Source organism: Haliaeetus leucocephalus, unplaced genomic scaffold, assembly GCF_000737465.1.
Source record: "Haliaeetus leucocephalus isolate CR32 unplaced genomic scaffold, Haliaeetus_leucocephalus-4.0 Scaffold858, whole genome shotgun sequence".
Taxonomy (NCBI): domain Eukaryota; kingdom Metazoa; phylum Chordata; class Aves; order Accipitriformes; family Accipitridae; genus Haliaeetus; species Haliaeetus leucocephalus.
The window spans coordinates 3223309-3239698 of NW_010973294.1; the positions used below are offsets into that span (position 1 = coordinate 3223309).

The 16390-nt window shown below is 40.6% G+C and overlaps 1 protein-coding gene across 1 annotated transcript; it reads right to left on the reverse strand.

Annotated features, from left to right (window-relative positions):
• Positions 1-1562: 1562 nt before the first annotated feature.
• Positions 1563-4864, reverse strand: FAM110B (family with sequence similarity 110, member B). Its single transcript, XM_010582911.1, has one exon. It carries the CDS (start codon positions 4751-4753, stop codon positions 3641-3643), a length of 1113 nt encoding a protein of 370 aa, XP_010581213.1. The 5' UTR covers positions 4754-4864; the 3' UTR covers positions 1563-3640.
• Positions 4865-16390: the final 11526 nt, after the last annotated feature.

A 16390-nucleotide genomic window follows, 5' to 3' on the forward strand; every position in this document is an offset into this window, starting at 1 on the left:
TGCCAAAAGCATCATCATTCTGTGTTTACCCTTCAAAAGCCCTCGGTCACTCAGATCGCGCATATGCTTGCAGCACAGCACTCTCCCTTGCAGAAACAGTATTCATAAAAAAGGAAAATTTCAGTACTTGTATTTGTTGAACGTAATTTGCTGCACAGATCCTGCATCTCTCAGCTTTCATGACATTGTTACTATATAATATGAAGTAATTAAAAGACCAGTTTTACTCTGCTGCCCGTCTCCTTCCCTCAGAGAAATGGTTTATCTCTGCGCAAAGCTGTACATAGCTTTCCAAGTGTACTTCATCACATCATTTTCCTCTTCCTTTCCCTCCCCAGCAAGTCAAAATAACAGAACCACCATAAACCTCTGTGGTGGTTTCTTTTGTGCGTGCATGATTGTGAACTGAAAACATACTGTGTTTTTCTTCCACTTCTGGGGCCAGGACTGTCAGCGCTGGGCTCAGTACTGGCTTTCCCAGGACGCCACAGACTTGCGTCTCCCTCCAGAGCTGCTGCTGCAACAAGAGCTGTTGTTTAACCATGGACACTTGCTGTGCGCTTTGCACCTGAGTAAATGCCTGCTGGAGGCAGCAGGAACATGACCAGAACAGGTCCCTGATGAGGCGTTCGAGTTGGTTACAACTCCCTGCACATTCAGTGTTTGGCACTGAGGAATCTCCTAAGGCAGAGACACACAACGGACCCTCTTGACACGATGGATTACCTGTCTGCTAAGGCAAAATGGTTATCCCCTTTTGAAAATAAAAACAGATCAGACACCAACGATTTGTTTTTTATGCAAACAGACAAGTAATAGCAAGACTATAAATAAATAAATCCTATCTACATAAACTGTAATAAAGTGACAGATGAAGACAACTGTTACCTGCTTGTTCAAAGCCTTGTGGACAGTTTGCAATCTTGTGATTTCTATTACTGCAACCGCACCAGAGCTGCAACTTCAGTTGACTGTGAAGGTCTGGGTCCTGTAAAGTCTTATTCACGTGCATGTTGTAAGAAGCAGGGATAGCAGAGTCAGAGCCTGTGTCAAAGGTGCTTCTTAAGATCTCGGGTGAGGAAATGATCTCTTACACATAGCTCACAAGCCTAAACCCCTTGCGGCACTAAAAGGAAATGAATTTGATTTCTCAAGAGCCTACAGCTTCCTAACAAACCTTGAGAAACAAGTTCAGAATACTAGCATATGCTCTAATCCATTTTCTAGTTACAAAGGCTTCTTTATCACTGTTTTTGGCTGACAACAGTTGAGATAGCATGTTTATCATCGTTGTTAAAACACTTGAGAGAGAACAATGTGAGTGCATTTTTATTTCAGTTTTAACTTCTTTATTTCATTGCTGTACAGCTGCATTACACTTGGCTTTAATCCCTTAAGCATTATTTTCCTTGGCAAAATAGTCACTGAAGTGAGTAGAACTTACTATTGGAAAAATATGCTTGAAAAACCAGTGTGATGTCAATGCCAACTGAAACCCATGGAGCTTAAAATGTCACAAATGTGCCTGTAGATGAAATACATAGCTCCTCATTTTTTTGACCGAACTAAGAATGTTGTAAGTCTTAGGTTGTGAAGCCAACTGTAAAAACCATGAAGTAGCCTCCTGAAACTGAATGTGTGCTTTTTCCCCTCCCTGAACAATCATTTGGAAAACAATTATATAAAACTTGATGTAGGATAATTCCATAGGCAACAAATGACTGTGTGGCTCTGCTTCCAGTCTTGCCTGCATTAACTGTGGCTATCTGTAAGAAGTTGGGCTACAGGCTTCTTAGAGAAAAGATAGAACCTGACTTTGTAAAACATCTTTAATATTCAAATATATAAATAAGCACTACTGAAGAATAATTCAGAAGACTGCAGTGATTCATTATGAACAGATGCTATAAACGGGAACAGTAACATTGCTAGGTAAGGAAGAAGCAAGCTATTTTAGGAGTCTTGAAAATCTCTTCTAGTTCTTCACACAGATCATGCTGCTAGAGTTACTTTATAAAAAATTATATTCTGAAAAGCACTTTAGTAGAAGAAACCTTTTACTGGAACTATTATTTAACCGAGACCTTCTACAGCACTAAAACACACTGCAATTGAGTTCCTGATACAGTTTTAAGAATGGGAGGGATAAAAAAAGAACAAAAAACCTACCATACCTGCACCAGGAGCTATTTATTAGCATAACACTCTTCCTTTTAAAGATTTCGTAACAACTGAAGTATATACAAAGTCTTACAGCATTTACACAATAAAAAAGTTTCCTATTAGCTGATGAAGTATAAGGTAGTGCTGCAATTTACTTCAAAGCATGTATACAATAATAATGAAGCAGACCACTGTACTTTCAACTTCCCCGCTACCGCACCACCACTGTCAGTTGAAATGACAGTTAATTAAAACCACTGGGAAGACACAGATTGTCAAAAGATTTGTTACAGGTTGACCTGCAGCACTAACCATCATAAGGAGGAAAAAAAAAAAAAAAAAGCTACATACTGTCATGTTTCTACACTTTCCTAGAGCTGTAACAAACTTTCACAGCCTTAGATATAACATATGCAAGACAACATAATCACAATTTTTCAGATATAGTTCAGCTACTGAGTGTATTTACTTCTGAATAGGAGGCGTTATATTGATATGGCTGTGTGTTTCCATTTTTGTTCATTAACTGTTCGAATAGGTCTACAAAAAATTAAAAGACAGCATGGAGTTTGTAGTCATGATGTGTTTGACTAATAAAGGCATTCAATATCAGCTATAGGATCTAATCATTCCTGTCAAAAGTTTAAGACCAGGAATCTTTGAGTAAAAACCAAACCCACAAAATCCCGCACCTATGCCGTTTTCATCTGTTGACTCCAACCTTCTTTAAGCTTTTTCAACAGGGATAATACAAAATCATTAAAATGCTTACACCAACCCAAATGCAAGACTCATTTAGTTTATGAGAGGTCAAGAAGATTCCCTAGACTACGTCTGTAAACAGAGGGAGCTTACCTAGAAAAAAGAAACCTTTACTGAACAGTCCCTTACTACAAGTAGGGATATATAGTTTAACAATGATATATAATTTAAGAACGTAGCATTTTTGCCTTTTAGAAACAGTTTTACTTGTGCCAGTAATGCACTTTCTACAAGAGATAAGGCTGCTTTGCCTATCGTCGTATGCCTAAACCTCTTATTTTGGCCAATTTTGCTTTTCTTTCCCCCAAAGAGATTCTGTTTCAACTTAGAAACTAGTAACGTCAGTTGACAATATCTGTATTAAGACAAAAAGTGACATATATAAAATCCACAAGGAACCACATAAATACCAAAGAAGTCATATAACCTTTTCATGTAAACACTTTGATTATACTGAAGCCCTAATTAGATTCTCGTCTTAAACTTTTGGCAGATAATGTGTATGCTCAGCCAGGCTTTGTAGTTAGTTATTGTTCAAGTGGAAGCCAGGTCAGCTCACATGTTGACAGGCATGCAACTTGGAAACATTGCACAACAAGCAACACAAAGAGATTTGAGAAGTGTACAAGACTTCAAGTAGACTTCACAACCCTTCACAACTGAATATTCACAGACAAAGATACAGTCCTTGCTTTTTCTACAGTGGATTTTTCTCTCACACATGGGACACTTTCTGTGACTCTCTAGCTTGCTTGATGCTATATAACCACTTGATGATTCTGGCATTCCTTTCAATGGCAGAAATGCCGTATGGCACACGGTCATTGGCACTGTCATCATTTCTAAGGTCACTGTTGCTGTCCTGAGACTGTTCACAGTCTGAGCTAATCATGCTTGCACTGCGAAAGTTGAGGGATATAATATCTGAGTTAGCCCTTGCAAAGTTTTCCATCCCGAGGTTTTCAAGCTCTTCAGGATCCAGTCCGCAGTAGTTAAAGAATCGTTCGACATCTGCATCGACACGAAAGTATCTGTCGCTTAAGTCTGATTTTGATCGCTGTAGGGAGGGTCTTCTACTGACTCCGCATCCAGACTCGACTGCCTCAATCTCTGGGGATTTCAGGGTGGCAATGGCAGCAATTTTGGGCTTTGGAGGCAGAGGTGGGGCTGAACTACTGCAGGGTATTGCTTTTAAGGGCTTTGCGCTAGTTACTTTCCTAATGTCTGAGGAGCTGTGAGAGACGTGCAAGAAAGTCTCTGCCGACTGATCTAGGAGCCTTCTGCTGACGTTGGAGCTGCTCTCCTGCGGGCTGCTACGGCCCTGCGTGGGGTAAACCTTCAAAGACTCGGCAAATGAGTGTCGGTTCAGCTCCGTTGAATCAGCTCTGTGGGGCGGCCAGTTTCGGGGACCATGCTTATGCCCTGAACCCGAGCTGGAGCCTTCGGAGCTGTTGATGATGTTCTTCAAAATCTCGAGTTTCAGATTTTCTCTCTGGACGCCGCTCTCGGTCTTCGCGTTGTTGCTGAAGACTTTCAAGGTGGGGCTCCCCAGTGCTCGCTTGGCCGCGGGACAGACCGGTGGCTTTGCCAGCACTGCTGGCTTCACGGGCTCCTGCTTGGCATTGATGACCTCCTGGCTCTTGACGTATTTTGCCTTGTCGGCTTCTAGCCTCTCCACTGCGCTCAGTCTTTTTGGATTAGGCTCCGCCTGCCTGCGAAAATAGTCGGGTCCTTTGTTCAGGATGCGGAGAGGAACGGCGGATGTGAAAGTCACAGCAGGGCTGACCGGCTTCACCATGCTACCTGTCGGTAGTGTTTCTGTAGGCATGTTTGGTGGTCTTTCCCCCGCAGCCGTTTTGGATTCTTCTCTGGGATCTCCTAAATGCACGGTGCAGAAACATGTACATTAAGCACAATGAATAGCCGATGAATCCTGGGATCTGAGCGTTAGCAGCAGCGCCTCATCTCACAGCTCATTAAATAACACTGTGTTTCTCTTTTAAAGGCAGCCTTTGTAGGGCAAGGCCACCCGACGCAAGTCCGTATTAGTCTGCTCCGCTGACTCCTTTCTTCTCGCTGAAAGATGCGGGAGTCTCGCCGTTCCCTTTGTGCTCCGCTACCGGCAGCGATCTGAAACGCAGAATAACCAACCACACATTAGCGAGAGCGCCTGACATCAGACCGATAGCAACAGCCGCCTCCCGGCCCTCCTCTCCCACTGCCGGATGGACAGACGGACGGACGGATGGGATGCAGGCACTGGTGACGTGGCGCTCGGGGCGCCCGTGCCCCCCTCTTGCCCTGCACCCTTCTGCGTCTCACAAGAAATGTGTTGCTCCTTGCTTACAGCCTGAGCTTGGATCTAACAGAATTACACTGGGAAAGAAAAAAGTAAAAAACCTAAACCCCACCATGATACAGCCATGCACTTCTAGAGGGAGAAAGGGAAGCAAAATGTGTCAATTCAGACTTAGACCCACCTATCTCCTGAAGATCAATGAAAGAGCACTTTCGAACTACTATCTTTGGCTTTGATTAGTTGATTTATGTACGTATTTTATCTCTACACCCCAAATACTTTTCTCCCTAGAGGCAGCGTAGTCTGTAAATCTAGGCAATGAAGGGTTTTCTCCTTTTTTATTACATGCTCCGAAAACTCTTTGGTCTAAAAAGAAGAGAGCAGAAACATGTAACGTTTTAAGTGCAATGCACACCTTCTACCGTTAATCTAATATAAAATCAACAATTAAAAGTAGGAGATCTCACTAAAGCCACCGATTCCAGTTCAACGTCTGTTTGAACATTCGTCCCCACAGCACCAGTGCGCCAGCAGTAAAATAAGGCTTCCCAAGTTCTCATGATCACCTTACAGGCTTATCAGAACAACAGAAAAAGGCTTTGTTTTTTGATGAAAGATTTTGGGAGCATGCAGAAACATTCTGACTGGGTTTGAAAGAAAAGAACTTTTCTTCACATTTAGATATAATCATTCAAGTTTTCTATCAAGCACTAAGCGCAAATGAAGTTTACCTTCATCTAAATTATTTTAAGATCATATCACTTAGGATTGTCACAACAGTCTAAAATCCAACACCATGGATTATGTTACAAGTGCTGTTAACAATTTTTCCCACATGAGGCACTGAAGGGCACTTATCACGGAATCTACTTTTCAAGCTGTGATTTCACTAATGGGTCTCATTTGCTTTATTACTGCCCCATTAATCTGTGCTGCCTTTTTTAATATCCCATTTCTGTTATTGCTGTGTTCTTCCATGAGAGAAAGAAAAGCTGCTGCTGCTTCTTCACTCATCCTAAGGAATGCAGAGCAGCATCTTTCCCAGGGATGACTTGCTGTCGTGCGTACTGCCATCCTGTGTGTGCTCATCCATCAACACCCAACTTACTAATACAGGGTGTGCCATCAGTACATTGTTTAGACCAAAAAACCCCACAAAAAAATTAAATTCCAGCTAAAGATACGTTAACAGTAAAAAGAAACATCCTCAAGTATCGGTTCCCAGAAATACATGATATATACATTGAATATTCTCTCTAAATCATTCAAGGTCAAAGCAAGCAAATAAAATATATAAATGCTATAATGAGATTATAGGAAAAAGCTGAGCCTTCTCCTGAAGGCTCACTGTCACAAGCATTCTTCAAATACAAACTAACATATTTAGGTGGGTGATAAACCAGACACGCATTCAGTGCAATTGAAAGGGTAGTGAAATGTTAATTAAGCTTCCCTTTCAATGTTGTTTTATAAATCCTAGTGCTAACTCCTCAGCAGTTTGACTTCCTGAATTTTAACTAAGTCTCTATGAAAGAGAAAAAGCTGGCTTTCCTCATTTGAATCAACATATTTATTGATACTATTTTGAAATTAAGTATCAAATTTCCAAATGCCCTGAGGTCAATTCCAACACACATCTGCACACACACATTTCTCTTCCGTACACACAAATCAAATCTTTCTATGTTGCCAGCTCAGGGCTTGATGGCTAAGTGCTTGTGAAAATACCCCATCGGTGTGTATATTTGATACTCGTGTGCAGAAATCACATCTATGTGAGAGCAGAGGTCTTGTCAGGAGGAAGAAAAACCCCCAAACAACCAAAACCCCAATTCTCTGCACTAAACACGGTCACCCAACTGAGTTCATACCACTTGAGTAAGTGAGACCACAACCCTCCATTTCCTCCTTGGCCATTGTCATTAAAGGCCACCATGGTCCTGCTCCAGAGGACAGCTGCCAATTCCATTCTCCTCCCGGCAAGCGGCTCTGCACACCACTACAGATCGGAGCTGTGGGAACCAAGGCATTGGACTCAAGGCTGCTTCTGGAAGTCTTTCCCCAGCACTTAAAAACTCCCTCACTCAGGACGGCCCTGGTCAATGCCAGCAAGCATTGCTTACGAGGCTAAGCATCCACTTTGGCTTCAACACCACACTTAAAATGAAAAAAAAAAGAAGAAGAAAAAAAAAAATCCCACTGTGCATGCATGTTCATCCGAGAGAACAAGAGCACTTGTTTGCAAGCATGTATGGGGCCAAGTGCCCTGAAGTCAATGGAAATATGCTGTGGCTGGCAATGAGCTTCAGGCATGCCTAGAAAGAAAAGCAAAGACCCGGTGAGGAGCCAGGGCAGAGATGTCCACCTGAGCCAGCACAGGGAGCTGGGGGAGTGACGGCCAGGGTGTTACGTGGCCAGACATGGAGGCTTTGTACCTGTGGGGCTGCTGGTATAAATTAAGGCACATGCAACTACGAAAAAGATCAACTATATTTTTATGTGTTGTTTAAATTGCTTCATTTCACTGAGGTGCTGCATTTAAATATCACCAGAAAGTTTATTCGGTACTCTCGTCTCAGAGAGCTAAAAATTATTAACCAGATACTGCTAGAAAAGAAAGTGGGATGAAAGAGAGGTGGATGAATGTAAAGTGCTAATGAAACAACTTCTCCTGCCTGTGCTGATGATGGCTGCAGCCTAATTTTGCTGCTAGCTGGGAAAGTGAGCGCAATTCCTACCAGCCTCTCCGCTGCCCACAGGCACCTGAAACACAGCAGCGACACTAGAGAGCCTTGCTACTTACTAATTTCATCAGTAATGAAAAAGGCTGAGCAGCAACAGTACAGTGTAGTCTCAGGAAGACAAAATTGTGCCACTTAGCTTCCAGTTGTGAAAATCATCGCTGGAGCAACAGGGGTATAGAAATGGCTTTCTTCTGGCTTAAACTCCAAAGAAACACACTGCTTGGGCATCTGAATTTCCTGTCGTGTACAGCTCTGGTACCATTTTTGCACGGCAGAAATTCAAAGGTAAATAGGTTTTCTTCATCCACTCTGAAGAAATGTGTGAAATATACTTAGGGACCTAAGAAATGTTCCTTTTACTCTGTTTACATCCAAATGTCTACTCTGTAGGTGTAATTCTTCTGTGGACTGAATTGTGTTTTTCAGGATTCCCTCCAGATTTCCGTTACTGCTCTTCCTTCTAACAACTGCTAGACTTAAGAGATTATTTAAAGAAAAACAAAGCTAAAAACTTATGCACACATTCAAACATAGTTCATTTTAGTACTACACTTACATGAATAAAACCTTTCTTAAAGTTCTTACTAACTAACCGAGCTCCTCCAACACCCAGCGACTGTTGCAGACCTGCTAAGTAGAATACAAAATGTACAAAGGGGTAGAGGGGTTTTGGTTTTTTAAAGCTGTATTTTCAGCCAGACACTTCGATTCAGGATTCTTTTGCGACAGAGGCAAAGATCCAAAGCACTTATTCATTCTAGGCATTGTGCTCTAATGACTCTTAGGTCTGTAATATGTTTGTCAGATATTCACATTTAAATAACAGATGCACTATCTGCATGATTTAGGGGAACACAATACAGCCTGGAGCAGCAATAGCTATACAACTAACATTAACTACAAATGAATCCTCTATAAAATATTCTTTCCTTGATTTAAAGCCAAGAAAGTAGGAGGCGATAAACTATGCAGAAACTCTGGAATTACAGTTCTATATATTCTAAATATGCCCTTTTTTTTAAATGTAAAAGAAATTTATGAACTGGACCCATTCTGGCAAGTATTTATTTCTAGCACTATTATTAACACAATGTTATTGTACAATACACAAGTTTTATTTTTTCTTTCATACCTAAAGCTGCATTCTAAACACAAACTTAATGATGCTGACAGCAGACAACATGCTTCCCTCCCCAGCTCTCTATTGCCCTGTAGCTCCTGCATGTTGGCCAAGTTTCAGCCAGTCTTTGCCTAAAAGTCTCCACTGAAGAGCACTACATATTTTAACAGTATTCAAGTTGCAACAAAGCAGCAAAAAACAACAGTGAAAATGTGGCCCAAATGAAGTTAGTGGAATTTCTGCTCTTGACTTTGGCGAGGACACAGCTTCACCCGACAAAGCTACAATGAAGCTCATGCTCTTAATTCATCCCTCTGGGATGGCAGATGAAGGGATTGTACAGGAGGTAGGATGAAACACAGTGGATAAATATAATGAAGGCTGACAGCCCTTACTCCGCTTTCCTTGATATTTAAAGGCCCGTGTCAATTTTATTTTCCAGGGGATAAAATATAACTACCACTACCTCAAGATGCACCATAAACATCACATGAATTCCAGCGTAAGTAATCAACAAGTGATCTCAACAGGACTCAAAGATCACAAAACAAAATCTGCATAGACACACAGGACACAGATGGAAAATGTCAGGCTCTGCTAACGACTAGGTGTACTTCATAGCTGCAGGTCCCATTGAGAAGATGCTGCTTTGTTAACAGCTCCTGCAAAGCCTATAAATGAGGGCTTCACTGAGAATAGCTTGCTACAGGTCTATGCACTGAGTTATACTAATGTGTATGTCTAAAACTGATATAAGTTCTTCTGTGGATAAATGTCATTATAACCCTCACATATTTATATTACTAAGTTTAAAAATACAGGCTAAGCCTAAATAAACTAGGCTTAAATTGAGATAAGATAATCCACACCCAGAATGGCAGCAGTATTTCATTTTTGAAACCAATTTTAGATAAACATGTGTATGGGTGTAGACTTGGTCTCACATAATATTACCTGTCAAGATAAAGCATGAGGAGATGGAATAATCTTTTGGATCTACCATGACTCAAAATACTAATGAAAGTACTGATTTTCAACTCTGTTCCCCCCCAAAACATGAAACAGTGAACAGTAAATGAAGAGCAGTATCTGTGCAAGTAGACATTTAAGCCTTCAAAAGGTCATAAAAAATGTGAACTACAGTGACCTAAAACCAAGACTGGCAGAATTATGTAGACGTGGGAAATCTCTACCAAGTGGGAAGGTAACAAACTTTGGCAAGGGTGGCCACTTTTCAATGCTGATGTATTACTTCTAACTAAACCCCAAACTACAACTAGCATTAACTTTGTAATAACTTGCATAGATGAACGTACAATGGGCTGATGTATTTACACTGATTCTGCTTTGCTCTTTCATCACACTCAAAGACTTTTAAGATAAAACTCTCCATAAACAAAACACTGCCACCACTTAGCACTCTTTCTATTTCACTGTGCAGTTAAAACGATGAGGTTTAAACCAGGATGCTGCCATAAGCAGAAATGCTAACACTGTTATGGGGAAATAGCTTCTGGAATATCCACCGAGGTACAAATGCCTGGAAAGCAGGAAAACAACTTAGCAGCTATACTTACATACTGCCCCTGTAATGTATGCTTAGTGCTCACTGGAAGCTGGATAGAGTTGCCTCTTTGAAAGAAAAAATCTTCGGAAAGTATTTTGCTTCTTTTTAGTTCTGAAATCCAGCACTGTTACATTTCCTACCCAGCAGCAACAATCTACTCTCAGTGACACTTGCTTGTGGGTAAATACTGCCCTACAGATGGCTCCCAAACATGAAAACTCTGATTTCTTTCAAAAGGCGCAGACAGCTGCATAAATGCACAAGGAAGCTCAGAAATGAAATTTCCCTTTCTTCCAACTAGATAGCAAAAAAAAAAAAAAAGTCATCTTATTATTTAGAGCAATATTACATGCTGTGTTTGTAAAAGCTGTAATTGAAAATCAGTTCTGTTTTCTTTGGACCCCTGTGCTGCTTACACCATACTGCACTCTTCAGAATAATTTCAGCCTCTCATTTAAACAAAAAAAATCAGGAAAGAGCCTAAGAAAGTATAATAAGGAATGTAACTTTTTATTACATTTGTAGCTTTATCTTTATGTGAATACTTCTATTTCAGTGTGCATTTTATGAGAACGAACACTCTGCAAAAGCTTTAGGAAACACCTTTACTGCTCATTCGTCAGCCAGTGTCAATGGTCCCAAGTCCAAACCACTTTTATCCTTTTAATTCTACATCTCTCCATAACCATCATGTTTAAATTTATAGCCTCCTCCCTACAACAACATCACAATTCCCAATTTATCCTGTGGTCTCCTGGGCCTACACAGTTTCCCCAGGATCCTCTCTGCACTTTTAGAAACCAACACAACCCCCTTCTTCAAAACAGGATACTTGGCCCTGGTGCTCTATCACATTTCAGAGGTTCATCAGACCCTGAGACAGGTCCCTGCTGCACCAGGTCTCAGCTGTTTGGTCCCTCTTCTCTGGGAAAAGGGGGATTCTTTTTTCTCTGCTCCTTCACCACCTCCTCTTCAAACCATTTCCCCACTGCACCATCATGTTTTTGCAAGACACAGTAACTCCTGCTCTGCTCTGATTGAAGGAGCAGGGCTATCTGGACTATGCTTTTCCTTTTTTCTCCTCAACTGATAGGAAAAGCTAGCACCGCAACTCCTTGCTCCTGGCAGCTGTCCTTCACAGCCATGCTTGCATTTGGCATCCTGATAAACTACCTTTTTTTTCCTAGTGGTAACATTTTCAATATGTGGGGAAAAAAAAAGAAAAAAATTAACTTAGGGGTCATCGCTGTGCACTGGGAGAAAACAGAGGGAGGCAGAACAACAAAACGGTTTTAATTATGAAGCTCAGAAAAAAATGTTTTAAGTGGAACACTATTCATTTTAGTTCACATCTCAAATCCATGGTAATTCTTAATAAGTCCATTTTAAGAACGAAACGTATTTTAAGCTACCAAAATCTTTGTGGTGCTACGTTCAGTAGAAATCATATGCACTAGTGAAGAAGGAAATCAAAATCTTCTATCGGCAAAAATGTGGAGATACACCTGCAAAGCACCCTCATTCTAGTATTACCACATTGATATGCCGCCTCACTAGCAGGATTTGCAGACTCCATATATCAGTCACCCACGTGGCCCCTGACCACACAGCAAAGTCTGATCCTCTGCCCTGCAGAGAACAACAGAAGCATGAGCGTAATCAGTAATTAGGCAGCTGGGAAACAGCTCAGTAACTTCTGCAGCATCCCTCACCAAAAACCTGATTAACTCAGCTATGGAACATACATTTTGATAGCAATATTTTCAAAATGCCAATTCTGGACTATTTAACACACTGACATAAATTAACCATAGTCCTAAATCCTTTAAGTGTTTGAAAACTTGTATGAAAATTAAAGCATTCTGCTGCAGTATACTTGCCGTCACCAGTGCAACTACAGGACAAGACTCGGTCTTAACTTGCACTATGGAGTGAGCCCTAAAACATAAATCACCTTGGCTTAGAGGAACTTCTTCTGCATGTAAACTTGGAAATACTAAGAAATCAAGCCAGATTTAAATCGATAAAGTGAAAAGTATAGATTTTAAAAATGAAAATTTATACTAAATGTGCAGTGTGTCTACCAACACAGCCCTTGTAGTCAGACTTGAGGACCCATGACCAGGTGACTTCAGTAGGTTCACCTCCTTCACAACTACTGCAGCAAGGCAACATGGCTTCCCTTTGAGATTTGGCATCTCGCTTCATGCAAACCTGTAAAAGCAACCTCAAGCTGCGCACTCAAAACTAATGAACGCTGAAACAGACACATCTGAAATGGCAGATTCTGTAGGAAAAGAGAGTCTCTGTGTTCACTATTTAAGTGACAGCAGTGTTCATAAAATCTTGGGTATCTGATGTTTAGGCTCACCTTGAAGCACATGTTCCTCTGCCAGTACTTTTTTGCTTAAACTGATAAATTGAGAATCAATTCTGAGCTCTTCTGTCTGGGTACAACACCCTAGCTATGTCCTGAACATCAAACCAGGTCAAAACCTGGACACCTTCCCCACCTCCCATATTTAACTTCCATGGAAAGGAACTGTGAGAAATCTGGAAGGAACGTGAGCACGTAGGACAAGAGGTATGTTCAGGGGAAGAGGCCCGTAGGCATGCCCTGCACACACGTGCCACCCAGCATAGGTGCAGCCCTGTTGTTTCTACTAACAGGCATGCACACAGCCGACCCTGATGGCTAATTCCCAAGCTGTAGAGGAACCAGGCATTTCCTTGCCCGTCTCGCTCATTCACACCACCTTATCCAGCAGGTACCTGCCGGCCCTAAAAATGCAGTCAGGGATGACGAGGATGACAAAGAAAACACCTTTTCCTCCGCTTGACTAAAAGTGCGGACTGGAAGCAGCCCTCCAGGGCAGATGCTCAAAGTACTAGGCTACACCATATGTAGAGACAGATCCTTCTCCAGCACTTCTTTTCAAAGGTTTCCACTTTTAAAAAAATAAATATTTGCAAGCTTTCTTTAAATTAAGGAAAGAGTAAAAAAGCCCGCATAGGATACTTGGTGAGGAAATCGGGTTACTAACCCTGCTCCAGTGCAATTAAGCAATTTGTAACAAGTAGGACATTTCAGCTGAAATAGGAAGACCCACTCAATATTCTGCTGAGTTCTTCCTCAGGAGGTGGGATACTTGCCACAGTTCGGCACTGGGGATTTGATCCTGTCTCCCATTTCTCCAGTGTCTCCCACTGGCAGCTCGTTTTTGTGGGAAAGTGTAGGGTTCGGCGTTCGGAAGATCTCGCAATGTCACGGAAAGTTAGAGGGTTAGTCGCAGCCTTATGATGTGTCTGTAATCCCGCCTATCCTTGTTAGTATAAAAGGAATTGACTGCGCAATAAAAGGCGGAAGTTGGCGCTCACACTGTGTGTGCTATCTGTCTCTTTCCCTGGTCCGGGCCAACCAGTGATCTAATCGCGGCACCTTGATATGCGGCGAACGCTACAGGAAAGGAAAAAATTTACCAGACTCTGTCATAGGAGGTCAAAAGCCCTGAAATGGTTAATGGTTGGACTCGATGATCTTGAAGGTCTTCTCCAACCTAAATGATTCTATGATTCTATGAAATCCCAAGTTGCCATGTTTAGACTCTTATTTATTGAGGAAAGTTTTCTAAAACTGTTTTCAATGAGAGATATATTAAAGGAACATAGTATCATAGCTATAAACAGATTTTATTTGAGAAATAACAATAAACCCACAAAGAAACCAGCTGCAGTTAGACATTACCTTGCAGTTACTAACCCTGTAAAACTCCAGAAATGTTCAAATACATGAAGACCCAAAGTAAACAAATATAGCCCAGGAAAGAGGAACAATCCCAACAATTTATGCTGTGCAAAACCCAGAAACCATAAAGAGCTACTATAAATGGAAAAAATATATCATACTTAAAATTTCCTTTCCTTCAGTCAGAGATTTAATTAGTTAAGAGAAACTTTTTAAAATACTTTTTTTCAAAATTTCAAAACAAAGCTTAATAGCATCCTTCTGAAGTTTCTTACCTGTTGTGAAAAACACATTTGAAAGAAATAGTGCACAAGTATATGGAATATTTCTTATCATACTTACCAAATTTTTACAAGCAAGAAACCAGAAAGTCATATAGATCATATATATTGAAAACTTCTCTCTCTTAGTTTAACAGATTACTCTTATCTTGTTATACAGAAAATTCTTTTTAATAAACTCTATACATGAACACAACCATTTCATCTTTAGAAATAAATATTAAAATACAGCCAAGGAATGTCTTTTATTGATATTAAGAACCTACACGACCACCTTTAATAGGCAGTACAGTAGGCACAATTAAAAAACTCTCGAGTATGCTAAACCCAGTACCATTAAAAAAATGATAATGTTCAGCCAGTGGAGTACAATAGAGTGGCCTAATTCTGACAACTGAGGACTTTGAGCCACTTTTCTGATTAGCTGTGGGGTCTTGTTTGTCAAAACTCTTTGTATTAAACAGCCTTTCTGTAACATGAGATATTACTGCAGCAAGGTCAGCACAGCTATTTAAAAATAATTTCTACACCATAATTGCCCTGAGTTAACCATTTCTAAGCATTGAAATGTTACATACATGAAATATTGCCCGTTTATTTTTTCTTAAAGAAATGCACTATAAAAGTTTTGACTATGTAAAAACAAATCAGGTCTTTTTAAAATAATAATAAAAAACCCCAACAAAACAAACCACACATGATTTACAGCAGCGTTACCGGGCACTGCAACCTTCAGAGCAACTCAGTGAATGATATAGTTTATTTTTGACTGGTACAGCTATGTTTTTCTCTAGATAAGAGAACATTTTCCCATACTGCAGGACAGTTCATTCCCCTTTTCTCCAGCCTCAAGTCTAAAGATACACGATGTTAGAAGTCAAGAAAGAAAATGAAAGGAGTGCATAACACTATGCCTTGAAGACACGTCTGTATAATTAAGACTTATTCAAGCAGATGGTTAAAAATACCAATTTTGGCACTGGAACACAATGCAATTTAGGTCTTCAGTATTATTATGATGCTGCAATCAATGATGCAGCTGTATAACCCAACACAAGTACTACGCTGTATGTGCATGGCATGATTACACATTTGTGTGTAACCCCTTGGACTACAGCAGATGTATATACTAGAGTTGTTGAGATGTTAGCTGTTAGAAGACATCGAGTATATTTTCTTCTTAATTGCTGTATTGGAAATATGTGCCCACCGAGTCCACATGCTAAAACTACTGATCTTCATAAACAGTTCACAAACTATTTATCTGAAAATGAATATCCAGTTAGTGACTTTTTAATGAGCATCCAAACTTTTAATACCCAAGTTCGATGCTCCAAGTGTGTTTTGCTATTACTGACATTTAATGTAATGACTCTTCACTAAAACAATGTTCTTAGAAAGCTGCTTTTAATAAGTGACTGTCCAGACTCTGCATACTGAGTGGTTTTCACATATCTGAGGGCCCTGATGAAATTAGGATGACAATGGAAATTCTTCCTGGCTACGACATTTAACAAACCATAAAAACCTAATTGTCTTAAAGAAACAGAAGCTGTATCAAGTCACAATCAGTGCATTTAATCAAGTGGAAAGGAAGGCAGTGCAGGGAGGGTTGAGGCATCCTGGCTCCAAGGAAAAAAAAAAACCCAAATCAAACCCAAAACCTGGAATTGGGACAGACACAAGAAGAGCAAGAAATGGCAAGACAC

Excerpts from the sequence above, each read along its gene's own strand:
- FAM110B (XM_010582911.1), bottom strand. The coding sequence starts at position 4,753 with ATGCCTACAGAAACACTACCGACAGGTAGCATGGTGAAGCCGGTCAGC.